The 21,957-nt window shown below is 39.7% G+C and overlaps 1 protein-coding gene across 3 annotated transcripts in view; it reads left to right on the forward strand.

Moving 5' to 3' along the window:
• GckIII (Germinal centre kinase III) overlaps positions 1-21,957 on the forward strand; it is a 115,558-nt gene that overhangs the window by 35,087 nt on the left and 58,514 nt on the right. For 2 of the 3 annotated variants that reach the window (XM_069124526.1, XM_069124525.1), the window contains exon 2: positions 14,979-15,238. The exons of the other annotated variant lie outside the window; for it this stretch is intronic. In XM_069124526.1, the coding sequence (XP_068980627.1) occupies positions 15,005-15,238 (234 nt within the window). In that variant the 5' untranslated portion in view covers positions 14,979-15,004. The remainder of the gene's footprint in view (positions 1-14,978; positions 15,239-21,957) is intronic. 3 annotated transcript variants of the gene reach the window in all.

Raw genomic sequence — 21,957 nt, forward strand, 5'->3', positions numbered from 1 at the left:
TCGTCCCCGATATGAACGAAGATGCAGCGTGGGAAGAAACTTGCAAATTGGATATCAAGTATAATGGTCCTTCGTAACACACGAATTAGGTAAAGTAATTGCGATAAAGGGGGAATATTAGTAAAATGTGATAAAGCTCGTATAACGCGTTAAATAAGTTTGCAATTTCTTTCCCCTTTTTTTCGGAAACGCGATACCTATCATACGATTATATATGCTGGCAGCGTTTATTTACGCATTTATGAGCACTAAATATGCAAAAATATACAGAACGCACGCAAGAATACACAAAATATCCAAAGTAAAGCACTCGTTATAATTTGTAAAGAACGAAGCAAATCTTTATTTAATTGTAATCTTAAAAACGTTAATTTGCAGAAGCATCCGCGCTAATGATTAAACACCTACTAATAACTGTAATGTATAAAACATGTACAGATTTATCTTTCATATCTGAATTGGTATAACCAGCACAATATTAAACTGTGATTCGTGTAACACGGTTTTCTATATTATGGAACGTACCTCGCGTTGTATCGATCATTATAACACCATAGTAGACTCGGAATGGTTTTTATACAAGGTGTTGTATGTAACGGAATTTTTAATTTGAAAAACGCCTCCAGCAACTGCGTCAATTACCTGCCCTATCGATTACGCGACATTTTCCCAGGTTCCTTTTAGTTGCAACTATTTCCGTGGTCAATGTCCACCTCCGTTAGGAGAGAGAAATAATCTATCATTTGGTGAACTTCCGGTCGGCACTACTTTCTTCTGCTGCTCTTTATCGCGATGAAATTGCGTCTTAGAAAAATTCCCACATTCAGGAAGCAATCTTGCCGTAATTTTACGGATGACTCTAGGGGGAATTTCTGGTTGCAAAGAAGGAAGAATCTTACAATCAGTGATAAGAAAGCGTATGAATATTAAGAAGAGAAATTTGAAGAATAAGAAAGAGAACTTGTCGTATTTCTCTCTCGTATTTTTACTATAACTTTTTGAAAGCTTCAAATGATCTATATTTATATAACATATTTTACTTGATCGTAGGACCCATAGAATACGCTGGCAAAATTTTCCCGTTAAACCCAAGCATATTCCATATTGTGGTTGCTATATCATCTGACAGAATTCCACTTCCTCGTTCGAGAGTTTTAATTTCCTTGGTTTTCGAGGTACGATCGCCGTTCGAGGACGATTTAAATGCGGCTTGGCGAACAAATCGTTTGATAACAGGAACGCGTCCGTCGTCGCAGAAAATGTTTTCAACACTCGGTGCGCGGATGCGACCGCATTGTAGAACGTGTCCGGCTCTGCGGACCACCGATAGGATTCATGAAAACTAGCCTATAGAAATCCTCCGCAGACTTGCACTGTTCGCGTTGATACGAGCGCGCAGAGGAAACGTATTGTTTGCGGGAGACAGATTCATTTAGACTTGTCGCTCGTCTCGAAACTGCATCGATTAAGGGCCGTCCAGACGAACGCTAAATCCACCGTATAATCCGCGCGTCGACCTGTTTCCTCTTCGTTTACCGCGATATTCCAGTCACATCGTTATCCGCCCGTTTGTTCTTCGCTTTATAAAAAGTTGCGAGCGAACTGTCCGGTATCTCGTTCTTTTACCATGGCGAATCAATTTGTCTGCTTCGCAACATGGCAATTTGAAATCCACCAAAAGCTTTCGCTCATCTACGAACAGTGATTTTTAACTTTTTATTAACTTGGTGTTTCTGCTGCAAATGTGTATGAAAATAACGTATCTGTTGCGTAGATAGATCGAGGTATAGTTATAGCATAACAGCGGGAATAAAATAAAACGTGCGAGTTATATTTTGTATATTTAAATTACGTGTAGGGTGAATCAGTGAAAACTACCACCTGAAATAACTCGTCATTTATTCACCTTATCGAAAAATATTTGCAGTGAAATTTATTGTATTTGGGAAGCCTGGTCAGACGAGTACGTCTTAATTTTCCGATATCTTATATATATATATATATTTTTTTTTTTTAGATGTAAAGGTGGTCTTGTGTTTTTTAAACGGTTTTGTGAATTTTTTATAACATTGGTCCATTCAGCTGGGCATTCTCTACAAAAAATAAATACTAACCTGTTTATAACGAAGAACCATTAGGTTCGTAGAGGATATTTTAACTAGAACTTATCAAACTTAACGTATGAAGGATAAAGATAACGTAAACGTAAGAATATCGCTTCGCGTTGTTCTTTGCTGTAAAATGTAAAGTAACGTAAAAATATACTCATCTGATCAGGTTCCTTAAGTACAGTAAATTTCACTTGAAACAATTTTTGACGAAGTTGATAAACGTCGAATTACTTCAGATGCTTCGGTACTTTTATTTATTCGTCCTATATATCGATAAACAAGAAAAATAATATAAACATTTAACAAACCTTGTAAAATTATAGAAATTTTAATGAACAATGAATGATTAAAAATAACGTCAAGTATTTTTATCTTCCTTCGTGAAAACGAGAGAATTCTGTTTAGTAGAGGGTGTAAGGCATTGGCGCAGTATTTTATATCAAACCGATAGAAATTATTGTTTCTGTCGAACATCTGGTAATAGTTTAAATTGGTTTAGCAATCGATCGGTTGAAACGAATCAAACGATGATTCTAATAATACAAATTGCCGAGCACAAGTTGGCACAGAGCTCAGACACGAGGCACCGAAATCGTCACGCGATGGGATTTGCCCCGTAACTCGTCGAACGATCTTTAGACATCGCTAAATAGCAAAAGAAGATTTGTCTTGGCGTGGGATGCACGTGATGTACGTTCCTCGAAAACGCGACGATGAATATCGATTCGCCAACCACTTATGCCACCGTGTGCAAACATTTGAACACTTTCTAGTTATTGCACGTATTCTTCAACTTCGTAGAAGCTATTCGAACAAGACAAAATTAATCACATTTCTTCTTCACATTTAAAGAGATGTAGAAAATTCGCTATTACATTAGGTTGTCCGAAAAGTGTCTTTCTTTTACAGACACGTCTTTTACAACGATACATCTTTATACAAACATGGAACCTACTAGCAGATCTTGGACGAAACACTCACTTTCTCTCTTCTCTCATTGTGTCTAAGGTATAGGTCTGTTTAGTGAGAGCCATACTGAAGAGTCCATACTACTACAAACATGAAACCTAATCTGTCGAATGTTGTGTTCGCTATTTTGTAATTTTGTAATGTAATTCGATAGAATAATATAAAACGAAAAATATTGTGCATCCATTATTTCCTTATAAAACGAAAGAAACTTTTCGAACGACGTAATATTAACGAAACTCTGTAATTCACGAGTTCGAAATTGTCAGTATTGATCAATACTCTTACATAGCATTAATAATATAATACAAAACGTAATAACTTGAGATTTATCAACTTTTTAATATCGTTAAAAAAGTTGTTGGCGAATCATTACGCGATACGAGTCAAATGTCCCGAATACTCGTACACTTGTTTCGCAAACGAAGCGTATCCTACGACAAAACTTGGAACAAAGGGCCGTTGATTCGTTCCCGTGTCACACAATTAAAATGGAATTCTCGAAAAATCAATTAATTTAAAGTGCCATTGTTTTTGGCCGGCCGAACGACGTATTGTTATCATCGACGATAAATCATTAGGAGAACATCGATTCAGTCAGGGGATTAACGAAACCGACGTGATTCGTTGGCCATGGCGGCTCTCGTTAATCTCGGACGTTCCATTAGGCCGTGTTCACAGTGGCATGTTTGAAAGCACAATGTGCCTGGTCTGTGTCATGTAATCCGACCGCATAAAGACTGGAACCGTGTAACGGCAGGGAATTCTCCCTCGCCATTCGCAATCATGCTCGCTAAACGACATTGTGCATTGTTTTTACCGATGGCCACGTTAATATCGAGCTGGATGCATTGCTTCGCTCCTCGAATTTATGCCAGTATTATCCCTATTCTATTTATTAAAACGCGGGTCTCTTTAAATCTGTGTTTAAAGTCCAGCATGGTCATTCTTCCGATCAAAATCACCTTTTGTTCTGAACCGGTTTCATTTTTTCCTATGGCGAAACTTATGAAACCTTTATGCATTGGAATGTTGATACTTGATACACGTAAGGTACGTAGAATCGTTTTAGGGAAGCAGAACATTTTGACCGCCCGTAAAACGGTCGCGTGGCCGTTTCCGTTAGTCGTTCGAGTTAATCGAATTTGACGAGGGAATCAAGCGTAATACCCGAGGCCCGCGTGTGTCGCTGAGAAGCTAGAAAATTGTCTATTTGAACGCGATTTTCCGAGCCACTTTGACAGGAGATTGCGCGAAATTCGATATACACGAAGTCGAGAAAAACTCGATCAAACGAAGCGCTTCTGATCCACCCGAGATTCATTAACTACCTCGATCCAGAGAAATTGCATCGCTTGCAGCTTCCTAGCCCGTAAAATCTACAATTTACAAACACTAGCCACACATACTCTATGTAGATCGTTTAATGCGTACTTGGGATGCAAGTCAGTTCGTGGAATCGCGCGTTGTCAAATCGAGACCATCGTGTGTCATGTGTCCGGTACATGAACGCGCACCACATGTTCATCGACATAGCACAGGAAATGCAGCGGAGTGACGATAAATTTATATTATTCAGTTTGAATTATGTCATCTGAATAACTTTGATAACGATTACAGTGGTTAGTAGCACGGTTTTTGTCAGAATTGGACTATGGATGTTTATGGAATTCCATATTCCTATGAAAATATTGGCTCTTAAATCAATTACTAAAATGTAATAATAATAAACTAACAAAAATTACTAAAATAACTGAATTCGCTTCCAATACTGTGCGAACTTATTACAAGCCAAACAGTTTGTTATCGTACGAGAATTTATGAGTTATCAAACGTTACAAACTCCTAAACACTAAAACATCTTACACGACGGAAACATGAATTCATCGTGAAAACACACGTCTTTATTTAAATCACGTATTGAACGCAAGTGGCTGTATTAAATCAGAGTTACTGTATTTGAATTTCAATCGAGCAAATCGACTTCTTGCTATACCGGATGATTGTACGCCAATAGAACTGTAGATTATTCGAGTTAATCAAGCATAGGATAGATTATTAGTTGTGCTAACTCGGTCATAACCGAAACAAAGACGATAATTCTTTTGCCTTGGTATTTCGACCGGTTCGATTTCCAAATCCCTTTGTACGATTTAAGTGGTGGAACGTTTGCGGTTAGCTTGCAAATCAATTATCCCGTGCTATTAATTGAAATTAACGTTGCGGCGATTGTGCAACTCGATCATGCAGAGAAGCAGGTGGCCTGCACGCGAACTTTTTCACCGATGAAATATCGCTATCGGATCTGCAGGTATTCGCGAGGTGTACAGCTATCATCGTAAAGTGCTCCGTAATTGACCTCATTATGTAATCGATCGGGTAACGTCTTGTCGGCTATAGATATTAAACAACGATATTGCGATACCTCTTGTAATACGATTAATTGGATATATTCGTGGTTAGAGAATCATCCATAGAAGCTATTAAAAGAAAAACAATGAAACATACGATAGTTCGTGTTACGAATATATGTTATACATATTATATGCGTCATACGAAACGCTGTAACGACGAGTGTTATGTAAACATACGAACAGGATCTAAGGACAACTTCAAAGCAGAAGTAGCTTGTAACATTGAATTATAACACTGTTGCCAATCCGGATTAGGATTATTTTGAGATACATGTCTTGTTGCAACTGTAACGATCGACTGTTCTCGATTATTTTTGTAAAATTTGTAACACATTAGAAAATGTATATACAAGCTACAGAATATTCATCATCGTGAGCATACCTCCGTAGAGATCGTCGAAGTATGGGAACAAATTAAACGAATTGTTCGTTATATTAAGCCACAACATTTACTTGGAATCTTCTATTAGCAGTAATTTCATCTTTAAAGTCATTATACGCGTTGTATGGGAAATTTTTGTAGTCAGTATACATCAACAGCGAATGTTTTATAGCTTTTATATACGTTTCAAAATTCGCTTCAAACTTTACCGATATGATCATGACGGTCCAATCTAATTAGAGCGCTAATGGAATTTTGAAAGGTTTTATACAACACACGTATAATATATAATACATGAAAGTTTTCAATGGAAGTGTTTAAATACTTTTAGGAAGCATTGCAACGTTGTTTCAGATCGAAGCGAAGAGAAATTGAAAGCATTTGGAATATTTGATTACCAGGTAGAAAGAAGCCAGTGTTTCGAGCATCGATTCACAAACTAGCTTCAATTATTCTGAAAGTAGTTTTACCACAGACGAGATACAACAGTAAACGTGACATTCAATGCTTTTTCGAGTCTCGCGTTTTGGGGCTCACCTGACCTCCCCATACTATTTTCGTGTGGCACGCGACGTTATCGATTCGGTATAGTAATGGTTTGAATTAAAACTGAAGTCTTTTGTATGAAATTATAAATAAAATATAGAACAGGATTCTATTCTATAATCGCAACGAAGCATACAATTTTATCCCTCTACGATATTTCAGAAAGCATTACACGCTATGAAAATAGTCATTTTTCTTTTTTTTACTAGAATTGTGATTTTCACGATTCGTCATAATATTTTATAACATTATTTTATAATATTATTCTAAGCCTATACCGTTGTCCAACAATTAATTCTTATATATATAGATCTAATATCACGCACACAATTCTGCTTTACTTTCTAATATAAGATATACAATTATTGATTTAATTACTTGCATTGTTTTATTTAACAACGTGATTCGTATTTAATGTACGGCAGATTTCCGTTTATTCGAACCTGTCGCTCGACAAATGCTTATTATCCTTACTATGTACTTACGCTTTCTTGTACGTATAATGATATTTCACGTTCAGACAAATGAATTCGATCAAGTTCATTTAATCGAGCGCTAACTAAAGTTTTGTTTGAATAAACCGTCCGCGTTTTTAACGAACCATACAACTGCAGTTTAACACAATTACAATCGTGGCGACGCGACGTTATAAATTGTAAAAGGCACGACAAACATTCCGATTTTTTTCGAGGTCGATATTTTAGAACGCGAAGCAGGAAGTCCCATTTAATGCCACGTCTATCCTGTCCTTAGTCGATGGTTTCATCGAGGTTGCTCAATAACGCGAGATATTGCCTCCTCCACGATGAATCGTGAGCCGACCATGTTCGACTCCACATTATTCCTTTCTCTTTGTGATTCTCTTTCTTTTATTTTTTTCTTTTTTTTTCACTCGTTGGTCAGGTTGACAAAGGTAGTCATCGTATATGGAACGATGGCTGTGGAGATACACGCGACACTCATCCGTATCGGCGCTTGCATATGTCGGTGCATACATGTCAGCCACACACTCACATATATCAGCGCAGAAACTCAGGCATGGGTTGGCTTATGTAAATGGACACGTAACACTGGATGCGCGTTCCGAGAGCGTAGCAGGTGGAATATGAACCACGATGTGCATCAAGACAATGCGCCGTTGACGAGAACTTAGAGTTCTAGTTCGCTTCTGCCCGCGTACTTCTTTGTCTCTTCCACTGGCCGTTTGCTTCTGTTCTTCTTTCAGCTGCTTTTTCCACGTTGGGCTCAAAGAATAAAAAAGAAACAAATGGACCGACCACTGGCTCGCGGAATTCGCTTTGAGACAATCCGTTTTGCGTATTGTTACGGATTGTTTGTTCCTAACTTTCTTCCACGAGAATTCTTGGATTCCTCGCGTTTCTCGGATTTTTCGGATAATTCAGCGATTTAAGGAATCTTCGTATCTTATCTGCGATTAGTAAACTGCAGATATTTACGCAGATTAACAATTTCGCGAATACAAATAAAGAAATCCAAGTAGAGATTTGATAATAGAGATACAAATAGAGATTTGATCCACTTACTATATATATATATATATATATATATATATATATATATATATATATATATATCGTAATGTGCACTTTGCTGCGGATATTTTATATATTTTTATATATCACGTGCATTTGTGAATATTTAGATTTACTATCAATTGGATACTCTGTCAATTGTTTTTTTTTAACAAAGAATAAATTACTCGTTGCACGATCGAACGTCGTACAAACTTCGTTGTAAAGTTGCGACGAATTCTTACCAGTTGGGAACACGTCAGGCTGGTCCTGTTATTTCTGCCCATTCTACTCGCCGTCATTAGCATTACATGAGACTTGTCGATGTTTGGACAACCTCGGTCGGCTATGTAAAATTTCTGTAGAGTATCGAGTACCTGACCGGAATAAGTCGCCTCTTTTATCGGGCCACTATTTTATTTAGTCTATATCCGGCTTCCTCGTGCGCTTCCGTCGTTTCCATTTCGTTTCCAGAAAAAGAGTTTCAAGCAAATCCGGTAGGATCCATTTCAAGGCTGTAGGGTAGGGTCCAAGGTCGACGAGAAAGAGAACTCTCTGGTGCACGAGCACAACTGCCAGCTAAAGCCGATTGTTTACATTTTCGTGTTACACGAAGGCATTCAATCACAAAATAATGCAAATGTAAAATAATCGATTTTCATCGAGTTTTTTCAGCGACAGCTTTTGAATATTGCAACTGTTTTCCATATGATGGAACTTTTAGCCTGTTTGAAAGCAGTCGTGCAATTTCGATTCTTCTGTTCCATCCTAACCTTCAGTGAATCGTATTCTACGTGTTTGTATAAAAGCAACATAACGTTTCTTCGTTTTTCAAAGAAAATCAAGAAACGAATGCAATCTTCGACGTACCGATCCAATAACCCCTTGCTGCCAAATGCAATCGGCAGCAAATCCTCGATACTCTTACGCAATATTCCCATTTGTCTTCAAACATATCGTAAAAAGAATAGAAGTCTGCGAACCAATATTTCCATTCCCTTGATCCCGATACACACTTAAACCCCGTGGCTTGCAATATTCTCGCACGAGCTGCTGGTGTCTTCCTCCGAACGTGTCATGTTACGAACACAGTAACTCGTGGAAACTTCTGTAAACGATACGACGCTACATCATACTGAAATATAGAATGAAATCAGTGGACCGCTACGAAAGAAACAATAGGAACGACGGATGAATCGGCTGGCTCGCATATATTGGGTTGGCAACTAAGTGATTGCGGACTTTGTCGTTAGGTGGTATTGATAAAATCCGCAATCACTTAGTTGCCAACCAGATAAATAGTTTAACGACAAAGTGGAAACTTCCGTACTTTCGTTCCGAGTTAATAAGGAGACGCTGATAAAGCGCGAAACTAATCAATCTTATCGAGGATAATGTCGAAACGCAGTTACGTTTTCTAATTAAACTTTAATTCGTAGGAGATATGAAAATTATAATGTAAAATATGTATATAGAGGTTGTACGAGATTCTTAGATTCGAATCGCTAACTTAATAGGTTGACTTTTGAATCTTTGAAAAATTTGTCTTACGTTCGTATCGATAGAGAAGCGAAAATTAGTTTGCCCGCAACGGCGAATTAATTGCTTTGCTGATATGAAATTTCATTTATTCAAACGGTAATATTACAAAATTTCAAGGCAAAGAGTTAATTCCATTAACAGACACACGAGCTTGCATAAACGTGCGCGGTTTATTTACGAGAAACTCTGATACTTTTCCACGAAAAAGTTCCTTCCTTTATGAAGTTAACGTATCTAACCGCGAGAGGTATGTCATCCACATTCTCTACGAATCGTGAAACGTCATTCTCGAAATTTACTGGGGAAACGGTTCGCATCCGAGTGAACATTTTGCGGAATTCTGCGACGGATTGTTCTGCGTGAATCTGCGTAGCTACAGAAAGGAAGCTCGAGGAGAGACAGAAAAAGAGAGGAAGCCTCTACGTAGGAATATCTGTCGCGAGTAGGTTCTATGCAGTTGTCCTTGCGACCGGCGGCTTACTCGAGTTTATTTTAGAGAGCGGCGTATCCTGTTCCCTCGGGCAGACTTTTGTGCACCGTTTTACCAATTGAAATGAACTTTAGCAGAAAGTAATAGAGAGAGAGAGGGATCTTACCACCAGGTATGAGAACTCGAGAAGAAGGATCCGAAAAGTTTGAATAGAAACCACATTCAGATTCAAATCCTTGTTCAACATTTCTATCGTCTAATTCTTCGGCTCGCAACACTCCTCGGACCTTCATCTCGGAATTCATCTCGAATCTTTTCGGTTCGTTCTTAAAAGTAACAAAGACAAAATATTTGTAACTTGTTAGAATGGTTTTATTCGGTTCGAAAATTCTGGAAGCGTGTATTTTAGACTCGCTTAAAATTAAGTTCCATCGATATCGCTCCTTGGCTGCTACTACCATTTCTTCGTCGGTTGAACTTTCTTTCGCTTCGCTGAATTCGTATCTTCTTTATTTGCATTTTTTTTTAATATTATTCCTTTAAGAGGCATTTCAATCTTATCGTTATTTTGCAAACTGCGTTATACAAGAACGTTAGCGATATCTTAATCGCGTTACACCGAGTTCGATTATATTTAGAGCAATTTAGAAATGTCGAGAAACAAACGAACGGTAATGTATTTGAATGGTTCTATACGTTTCAAAATGCAGGAAGAATTACTATAGAATGCATGAGTGAATGGCGAATGTTATAGTTAACGAGCAGCAATAAAGGACACGCGATGGAGGAAGAATAATTCGCGGTACGCGAACCAGACGTACATACGTACGCTGAGCGCATAGCAGGAGAATCGGACCGTTCGTGGTCAGACTTGCGTGCAGATCGTGATTCACGAAACTGCTTCGCGCGAAAATACTTCTTCGTATATATCGTTATTTATTACATTGTTCGTAATCGCGTACGCGAAATAATTATCGCGCGGCCCTTCCGCCGGGACTCTTAATGCGTTTCGTGAATTCGCCGCGATAATTTACGGGACACCATAAAACACGAGATTTACAGGACAGCCGGGTCACGGTGCTCGCTGTTTTCGAGGGCCGAGAACTAACGCGAAATTAACTCGCGACAGTCAAGCTTTCGCGTTACAGAGCGGCCACGACGAACCAGTTTCGTGGCTCACGGCTACGTAAAACCCTCGTAAAACGATCAGATCCCCTGCTCGAGACTGCAGTTTTTGGTCGTCCAATAATTACACCGCCAATGTTTGCCAAGGTTTGCGTAAGAAAAAGCTTCGAGAAGTGAGCTGTCTTCTCTCTTCGAAATTGTCTCACGACAAGACATCAGTGGCTATTTTACGCTGAAATCTTATCTGACGAAGAAAGTAATTGATAAATGTTCGTAATCGATGGTGATACATGTAATTAAATCTCCAGTGACACACGTAATGTACTTTCTCCCATACGGTTTTTATTTTCCCCGGCCACTGTATTATGGACTTTTAATTAGATGCTTTCGATATCTTTACGAACCAAGGTCAGTTGCTTGTTGAAGTCTTTGCCGATTATTATTATTTGTCATTTATTTACCGAAAATCTACAGATATGAATCTGTTCACGATACTGATTTCATATGAAACGCGATAATCGAGATTAGATTAAATAATAATAAAAAAAAAAGAAAATAACTGATTAGACTTTTGCTTTCGTACGATATAATGATCTAAAATATAGAATAGAAGCTAAGAAATAGTTGTTTGCTATTTTCGTGTATTTCAATTTCTCACAAATGCGCAAAGAGTGGCGAACTAGCATATACACGTTATACGTGGCTTGACCCAAACATGGCATCAATGATGTTGTCACATTATCAAGAAATCGCGACGAATTTAACGATTCCTATGCAAGAAGCAAACGTTCACTAAACTTTCAGATTACTTTTCCTTCCGTGAATTCACTTCGGACCTGTACCTTATGGTGAGAAAATAAATAGTTTGTCTCGAAACTGAAACGTCTAAAATCTTGATAATTGCAAAGTTTCGCGAGGCAACTTTGAAAGTGGGATTCCGTTTGAACAGCCGTCGAATCACGGGATAGGGAAGTTGAACGAGGTAACTTCATTAACTGGTTTCAAATTGTCGGCACAAATATCCGGTCAGCAGCGTTCTGGAAAGAAAGAGGATAAAACAGGATCGTGCTAGGAATGGACCGTGCATTCTGCGTGCATCGTGATCGCCGATAGTAACTTTTCCAATTATCAATAAATCCCAGCGACCGGAAGCCATTGAGCGGAAGAAAGTACGCGCCAGTCGACGAAAGTGCTCGTACATCACGTGAAAATGGAAGTTCGTGGTTTCGTATGGACGGAATTCCAACGGGAGACAGTCATTTATCATTGGTTTTTTATTCGCCTGGAGAGTATTTTCGCTGAACGTTGAAAATATCTGTGGCTCCTACTCGTGAAAATTTATCTACGCCACGAACGAAACCGTACGGTGTTTAATAGCGAGGTATAACTATTTCTTACCACGAGTATGTATTTTAACGAATTACATAGGAGCTGTTTGTTTTTTCTTAGAAAATTTTAACCCTTTTACGTTGTACGTAATTATTATTCTTTAGTAAGTCAATAATCGATTCAATGATGAATGTATCTATCCTTGAGAAATCTAGTCTCAAATTCAAATCTATTGTATCGTCTCATACGTTTCTATTATTAATTAACTAGAAACAGTTGCTCTAACAGACTACTCTCGAAACCAGTCGTAATAGCGTCAACGTTATACAGGGTATCCCAGATTTTAACGATTAAACTTTGTCAGCCAAACGTCACTCTATGAATCTGCTCCACGCATCTTTTGTGACACTCTATAGAACACCGTCAGTTATTCGCGATCGCCTTTAGTTTCGTACAGAACGAAACACGTTCCAGCGTCAATGAACTTGACACGAGTGCAATTTGTACAATACTGTTGCATTCTCCTGTGGGAATGCACGATCTCGGATATACCGTGGTGTTTACTGTTAATTGGAATAGTTGTTGCAAGTCGGAGAAGCGATTGCTCGATGGACGCCGATGTAGCAGCAGGTTGCAGTCCTGTCTAGTCGATCTAACGCGGTTAGCCCCAAGGTAATAATTGCGGCTAGAGCATTGCCTTGTAATCAAATTGGGTCGCCCCAGATCCCGTACCTCTCTCCAACTCCAATTATCGCTATTCGCCGTTGCGTTACCTGTTAAGATGATTGCCATGTGCGTATCTTACGTAATTCCGGCGAGCGTAATTCGCAAAACGGAACCGTTCGAACACCGGCCCACCGACGAAGCCGAGCACAGACAGGATAAAAGGAAAATTGAACCGTTATCGCGGTATTCCGCATGAAATATGGAGGGTCCAGTAGAGCCGGAGCGCGGGTAATAAATGATCTTGAACGCCAGGTGTTTGCTAAGGTAGTAATCGAGTCAAATGCTTAGCGGTAATTTGTCGTCGTGCTGTTTTAACAACAGCCAGAACACGACGGTCTGTTGTAATTCTCTGCGACGACATCGTTTTATCTTCCAAAATATTCGTATCTCTTCGTAAGTAACGTATATACGATGGTTTCGTACAAAACGTGTTAATAAGATTGTTAATGTTTGAGCAAATTCATCTCTTTATAAATACAATTAATGCTAAGTTCATCAGGCTTGGTCAAATGATCGGTTTCAATATTTCATTGAAAATTGTAAACTCTTGTATTAACAAAAATTGAGAAATCGATTAGTCAGGTAATACGAGAATTTACATAAATTTAGACGAACGAAAGAAGCAACAAAGAATGTACAACTTTAATGAAATTTTGAAACATTGAATATCTTGGCACATTTTTGTATGTTTAAATTCCTCAGAAATACACAGTACATAGTTTGACGATAATTGAATCATTGTCAGATGAAAATAGTTAGGAAAACAGTGTTCGTAGCAGCTTCCGCAACTTTTCAACTTATGGGGTTGATCAAGATGCGTCGTCTGAGTGGCTCGAACATTTTGTATGTTTAAATTCCTCAGAAACGCACAGTGCATAGTTTGGCGAGAATTGATTCATTGCCAGATGAAAATAGTTAGGAAAACAGTGTTCGTAGCATCTTCCGCAACTTTTCAACTTATGGGGTTGATCAAGATGCGTCGTCTGAATAGCTCGAACATCGTGTAATATAGAGATTTAGCTCTATCGCGTTCTAATATCAATGAAATTTCGGATTTTTTACGCGCCATTGCACCCAACTAGGGATTCTGCGAATGCTATTGTCGGTGATTCTCGGCAAGGAAAATATTCAAGCAGTTCGAAAGGGATAAGTCGCGGAAGAAGGAGGCCGCAGTCGATTGCACACGGCTATTTATAACGAATCGATACGAGCCGTCGGCTGTCGCGTTCTTCACGTGCTCGGTGCTCGCACGTGCAAAACGACGTCGAGGCTCGAGCAACCTCGTTCATTTCACACGGATACGATAAAAAGGGGAGCCCGTGAATTGCAGGTTGCCAGGACACGATTCGCGCGTTATGATGAACGCCAGAATTTACTCGGATGCAACGGCATTACTACGTAGTCCGAGCTGATTATACATTCTAGGCGAATGGTAGGTGACTGGGACCGATCCGCGTTGAATCTCGCGAGATAATCGCTTCTGTTCGTGCCAGCTATAAGTTAGGGCGTTAATTGGACGATGCATGGATTTGTCGTGCGCGAGATTAACGAGCTGGGCGTGCGTGAGTCGCGATTTATCCTCGCGGACAGCCAGCCCTCGAGAAATATCGTTTTTCTGGAGATTTAATTTTCCATCGAGCGGCCGTCCCAACGAGAATCATTCAAATTGATAGCTAGAAATTATTCCCGTTGCGTCGAAAGACGAACGCGATCGCGTTCCAGAGAGACGCGCATTTTGCAAAATTGTATCATTACGTTTGCATATAACAGTGACGAAAGAAGGATGACGTGTAATATTCATCTATCCACTTTTCTCTGTCGTTAATTTGCATCCCTGAGGACGAATCGGCATCGGCGCTCACGGTGTTTCAGTTTACGCGAATGCACCGTGACAACGAATGAAATTGCGGATCGCTGAAAGGACGATAAATCGTTTGACGACCAACCGGTCGGGAAAGGAGGCCAAAATGTTCGTCGCTATGGTGTTGCACAAGCACAATAAGCACAACAATGGAAACAACTCGAATCATCATTCGAGCAACAACAATTCAACCCGCACGACCAATAATATCAACAACAACCACATCAACAATAACGTCACCAATCTGAATGAGACGCTCAACACGAGGGCGGTAAGTCTTGAAAATGTAAAATATTTTCCAAGTAACCAACGACGTATGTTATTTCGGTATTTTCCATCGTGTCGAAATGCATCGCGAATGGTAAATTAATTGCACAATTTAGCGGGAACAAACGCGTTAACGTTGCATATTTTCTGTTTTATCAAGTTCCTTTTGCAATTCCGTGTATATGGTACCGCGTGAGACGGTTGTGCAATTCCGCGCGATCATTAGGCAGTAAAAGCAGGGAACGAGTTTTGTTCGAAATAGTTTGATATACAAATCTCGCGTATACACCTGTTGCTTTCTGCCTGAAACGAAACCTGTTCGATTAATCGAAGTGACAGTAATCTTGCCGAACAGTTACGATAAAGCGTGCACCTGAGGGGAACAACATCGAAACCGGTAATACTTGAAATCGTGTTAAAATCCATTATTCGACATCGAGAACGTAAAACGAATTTTTCACTGTGTTACGTCTACAGCCGTGTCCGATCGATTATGAACGTTTCGAGTAGCAAACACGATTTTCCTCTTAACATTCTCCAACTTTTCCATCGATGATCGCACTTGTTACACGATCGCACGAAAAAGGTAGACATTTTCTTATTTCTTACAAAACGTAATTCCAATCGACAAAATTTCATCCTTCTTTTTTTCATATTTACGTGCGATTTTAGCAAACCTTTCGTCACGCTAATCGACTGCCTTTTCCTTTTGCAACGTTCTTTGAAAGAACAAGAAAAGAGACACTTTAGATATAAGTCTCTTTTTGGCACCGTTCAGAAAGATTTGTATCAATCGCCGACCAGAAAGGCTGCTACGCTCCTCTTCGCATGGCTGAAGTCGTCGAGGGAAGAAAAATTTTTCCGCTCGATGGGAAATCGCGTTTGCGATGCAAAGGGAAGTTATCTTCGTCGGTGCAGAAACCGCATGAAAACGCGACGATTTCGCTGACAGAGGTGCTGGGCGCCTTGCCACGCAGTCGTTACCGTCTCTTCTAAATTTATTTTATCTTTTCGTTTTCATCTTGTTCGCCATGCACCAGCCTCCCTTTTCGCTACTATTTTCTATCAAGATCTTCCCGATCCTCCTTTTTATTTCACATTACGCTACGTTTAACACTAACCTTACCACACGCGGCTAAACGACCGGTTTCAAACTTTAGTTTAAAATTGTACATTCCTTGTTATTTCTTTTGTTCATTTAACTTTATGTAAATCCTCATATTATCTGACTAATCGATTTCTCAATTTTTGTTGGTATAAGAATTTACATATTTACAGTTGCACTAACAAAAGAAATAACAACGAATGTACATTTTTATGTACAATTTTTGACCTCGTAAACTCAGTGTTAATTCCAACATATAACAGAATTTGAACAAGAAGAAAACTTCAATAATTCCAAAATTGCCTTCTCATTTGATCTTCGTGGCAAACGTGTGTCTTTTCCTCGCTCGAAATTAAAAAAGAAAATCGCTATAATATTCAAACGTAGAGACGTTACATACACGCAGCATAATATTAAAACATGAACACTGGTCAACTTATCAACTATTCTTATATCGTTACGTCTTGGTTTCTCCCAAGGTTCAAGTGTTAACGCGCGTTATCTCTCGCAGCAAGCCCGATGAATTTCATTTGCCTGGTTCGCTGGCACGGGCCGCATCGTTCCAATTTCAATTTTCGTGTGTGTATTCAGGTTAGATACATCGACGAATAGATGGATGAGAATCACGACCCTCTCCGCGTGTTTGAAATTGAAATGGGTCAACATTGGTCGAACAACCAGATGGATAGGTCAATCGTATCATTTTCACGGTCCCATATAGCAACGTTAACGTTATTGTTTCGTTAAAAAAAGAAAGAAAAAAAAAGTAAAACCGCGACGATCGTTTTCACTGGAATTATCGAGCGTGCATGGGTCATTGGCTCGGACGTATACCTCTCCGATTGTCAGGCTGTGTGGAGGATTTTTACGAGCGAAAAGGCGATTGCGCGACAATGTAGTGCATTTACCGCAGCTTTTAACAACCCTGTGATTCCATTAGAACCGTTGATTTATGTTCGACCGATAATGCGCGAACGGCTGCCTGGACGTCTCTTTCCTCGACGAATCGTTTAATTCTTTTCTTTCTTATTCTAGCATTTTTCTTTTTCTCCCCCTTTAAAATACTCGTACGGAGAAGGATCGTCGATACTCTATATTCCTAGAATGGTATCAGAAAATGGCTATCACGTGCTGCTACTTCATTCGCGATCCAATTTCGCTTCAATTTCTGCCGCGAATTGACTAGACGGTCCATCGATATTCGTTCCGCGGCAGAGGCATGTCTTTTTACTCTAAAACTTGCTCGATTGTTTTTCATCTCTCTGCGTGTTTGAATATTTCTTTTCCCCTCTTGCTCGTCCCCTCTCTTTCTTTTTTTTCCTGTCCTTCTGTCATCCCTACCAAGTAATTTCCCTGTGGCACGATTTGCATCCTGTTTGCTGGCAGGCGGTCGGTTTATTTTTCGACGACGAAAGGGTGGAGGACTACGAATAACTTAATTGCATCTATCGGGGCTCCGTCTCGGTTCCGGTCGCCGCTTCAAGAGGTTTGCATGCAAATGAACCGGCGAGATTAAGTCCTTTGTGTTATTCGGCTCTGATAACGAACGTGTTAAAGGACTCGCCCGAAACGCTATAAATTAACAACTAGATTAAACTGTCCATCGCCGAAGTCTCCGTGTCTTGTCGCCACGCGGCTTTGCATTCCAAAGGATGTGCTTTGAAACACACGCGGCACGGTTGCGATACGTAACTGCGATTTATTGTTTATTCTAAAACCTTTAATTGAAAGAGGAACATCGATGAAAGTTACGCAATTATCGGTGTAAGATCGTATACCGAAGACCTCCAGGTCCCTAACTTTCTAATCTATCGAACAAATTATGTAATCAAAATTACATTAGGTTGTTGAGAAAAGTCGTAGCGAAAGTTAAGAAAGATTCAGATAAAATTGGACTATTTCTCATCTATAACTCACACCGGTCTTTCTTTCAAGCTATTTGTTTTTCCAATAGCTTTCACGCACTTCTATTCGGTTAAGTTTTCCAAAGACTATAATAAATAACGTTAATCATGTTACGTATATCGTGAAATCGAGAAATTTGCAACAAGACACGTTGATCACTTTGTATGTCGAAAGGATCGTACGACGTTATTCTCCTATACAATTTTCTACGCATTGTCTCTACGTCCCAGTCTCGCGTTACGTCTAGTAAGAAAAAGGGCTTTAATTATAATCGATTGTTATGCCTCGGAGAACGAGCAGCTCCTCAATTAGACCTTTATTTTCGAGATAATCAAGAACCGCACGCGCAGGTTATCCTTACGCGTTAAAGTAAATCTGTTCGTTAACGTTGGTAAACACGGTCAGTAATGAAGCTGCAGGATTAAGCACTCGATCGCTTGTTATAACGAACGTGTTAAATGACTGCCTCGAATTGCTATAAATCGCCTACTGGATGAAGCTATGTATCATGCAGCGGGACGCGTACCCGTATCATTCGCAGCCTTCAATCGCGATCGAAATCTCCGCGATAAATCAGTCCGAATGATATAGAATCCGGATCGAGGTTTTCACGCTACGTTAGAAACAAAGGGCCCATCGCTCGTTTGCCAATAAAATTCCCTTCGATTTCCAAGTAAATCGTATATTCTCTTTAACGTTGAAATTGCTGGTTTAATAGAGAGGTGGTAGGGGTGGCGATTGTTTATTGCATTTCCTCTATCGAAAGTGTCGGGAAGAAGAGGCGTGCGACAGAGGGGAGAACATTAAACGCGTCCAACCGAGGGTAAAAGTGTTGCTACGTGGCGAAGAACAAAGGCAGTTAAATAGATCGAGGAGAAGTGGATTAACGCTTCTTTTCGTTAAAAGACACCCTTCTAGGTATCGAACTCTCGACCCTTTCGCGTTCTTCAGCCTCCATCTGATTAGAAGTTAGTCGATACGCAAATTGCTTCAGGAACAGTCGAATCTGATTTTCGGCATGTTTCTTTATTTTTATTCTCGTCACGATTACATCGAATATTTTCTCTGTTCTTCTATCAGTGTAGAGAAGAACGTGTACCATTCGCTATGAACACATTTGGTACGTAGTTTAACTTTTAGACGTATGATTAATCTGTCTCCAACGGTGTACGAAGTTGTTCTATTGAAACAGAGAGAAGAAAGTGAAAGTGTGTGATGGTACATAGCACAATATATATTGTGCTAATATAATGATAATAACAGAAAGAGCGAATAGTAACAATAAACTAAAATCGTACGTAATTAAAAGAATATTAGAAAAACGTAAAGTTGATGAAAACTGAGTCGTTGACAAATCCAAATAATAACCAGGCTGCAGATGTTTATGCGTTTACAAGAAATTTGCAACTGCGAAAATTTACAAGACGCGTGTAATATGAAAAAACGTATCGGATATAAAAGTTACAGCAGACTATTTTCAATGTTTAGTAGGTGAGACAACTTTTTGTTAAAGTATCATTTTTTTTCAGTACGCTTGATAAAAAATATAAATTTGCACAAACGTGCGCGATCTGGTTGAAACATATCGAAGAAGAAACCGAGTCAGGGGAAAAACATTTTTCACCTGTTCACTTATCTACGACAAAGTTCCATCAAATTTGTTAACACTCCCCTTATTAGAAGTTCGATCAAGTACAGATACGAAGAACATCAAAACGTTGATACGTTTAATTAACGCCGACCACTCGAGACGTCCCTATTATCCGAAAATTCACCCTCATCGTCGTTCCATGGGGGTTACACGGGTATTCTCGTGTCGGGAGCAACCCCGGCTGACAGCGTTGGTTGGTTACGTTACCTAGAACGTGCTTGGACAATCAGTGGACAGAATTCGGTCGTAATCAACACGATTACACTGGCCACCCACTTAACTCCCAGCAAATGTCGTTAATTCTCGGCAAATTAACCGTTCCGCTTTCATAAACGGAAAATCGAAATATTACGAGGTAAAGGAAAACACCATAATGAACGCGAGGGAACCGAGAACGATTATCGATGCACGATGAATATTTGACGAGCGATTTCGAGGCAGATTTTGACGCTTCTCCGTTGTTTACCGAAATTCTTCGATGCCAATTCCTCCTCTGATTCGTTTGGTCATTAACTGCTGGGAAATGAAGGATTTCGCAAACAGAATAGAATCGAGCGCAACACGTCGAAGCATTGGGAAACTAGTTGGGCAGTTGGAAAATCCACTTCTCTCTGTCCCTGATGCATATTCGCGTTCTTCTTTTGCCACCGATGTTTAATCGGCCGGCATACGGACAATTTTAGCCTATGATCGAGTCCGCGATCGATCTGGTTGAGACAAAGGGCGTGCAATTTTTGCGTTTCAACGACGCGGGACTGCTAAACGAAGGGTTTTCGTTAAAAGCCTGCCAGCCAGAGAGGTTCGATCGATGAACGTTAAACCGCGTCCACACGGAGCACGTTCCTTCATGAGAAATTAAATTAAAATTGTTGCTGGAGATGCGTTTCTGAAAAGCGAAGGATACGATTGCAATTTGCAATAATAACGGTGCAAAATTGCTAAAAGACCGTGCTTCGGGGGTCGAACGATCCGGTGTACCGTGCAATTACGATTCTCTTGTGGAGAATCATCGGAATGTACCCGGTGTCCCGTACGGAACCTGGATGTACCGAACACGAACGATCGATCGACCGACTTTGTAATCGCTGGAAGGAAGAATTTAATTACACCGTATAAGGTGGCGCTTAAGTACAAGCGAAGGAACGAGCGTGGCGACGACGAAATGAGAAAGGAAAGAGGATACCGTGTAACGGGATAAGTGCCAGTGTCAGGAGTTGTGTAATCGTCCGCATGAGAAAGGTCGGTGGTAGCGAACAGTGGAATCGTTGCTTCGTAAACGATGGATGCGCCGCGGAAATTCCGATGTTCCTCGCAAAACGCGCCGCGTCGACCAGATTTCAGCGATGTTCGGCTCGACGATCGAACCATTCGCTCGTGGTGCGTGTAGTTTTTCCCCTGTTGGCTTCGAGTGGGCAAATAGCGACCAGAGTTAGGATAAACGCGATGTTTTTTGCGCTTCTCGCCTGTATCGCTCTTTATAAAGTTATTTTTTACGCAACCCTGTTTGACGTTTATTTTTTGTTGCCACGTGGTTTCGAAATAACGGCAGATTTGTGGGACGCTGCACCGGTATTTAGTTTCCAAGCTCTCGTGTCCGTCGTTGACGCTCCGTTTCTACTGCACGGCTCGGTTGACCACACGATGCTTTAAAATAACTGTTTTTTGTCATAAGCTCGATATAGCTGGTTAGATGGTTCGCTTCAATATAGTTAGAGGACTGCTTAATATTGTAATATAATATTATTTGAAAATTGTTGAAAGATTAATATTATTTTGAAGAAGTTTGCTTCGAAATAGTTAGAAGACTGCTCAATATTCTAATATAATATTATTCGAAGATTATTGGAAGATTAATATTATTTTGAAGAAGACCGCTCAATATTATAATATAATATTATTTGGAGATTATTGGAAGATTAATATTATTTTGAAGGAGGCAAATTTTTAAAGCATACTTTTCTTATCTAATACTCTTTTATCAAATATATGCACAGACTATTTATGGATCATACAGAGGATGATTCTTCGTGCAACGATAAATACTGCTGTATACGTTCACTGC

The sequence above is a fragment of the Bombus flavifrons genome, chromosome 12 (assembly GCF_040668555.2).
Source record: "Bombus flavifrons isolate JBK064 chromosome 12, iyBomFlav1_principal, whole genome shotgun sequence".
In the NCBI taxonomy this organism is placed as follows: domain Eukaryota; kingdom Metazoa; phylum Arthropoda; class Insecta; order Hymenoptera; family Apidae; genus Bombus; species Bombus flavifrons.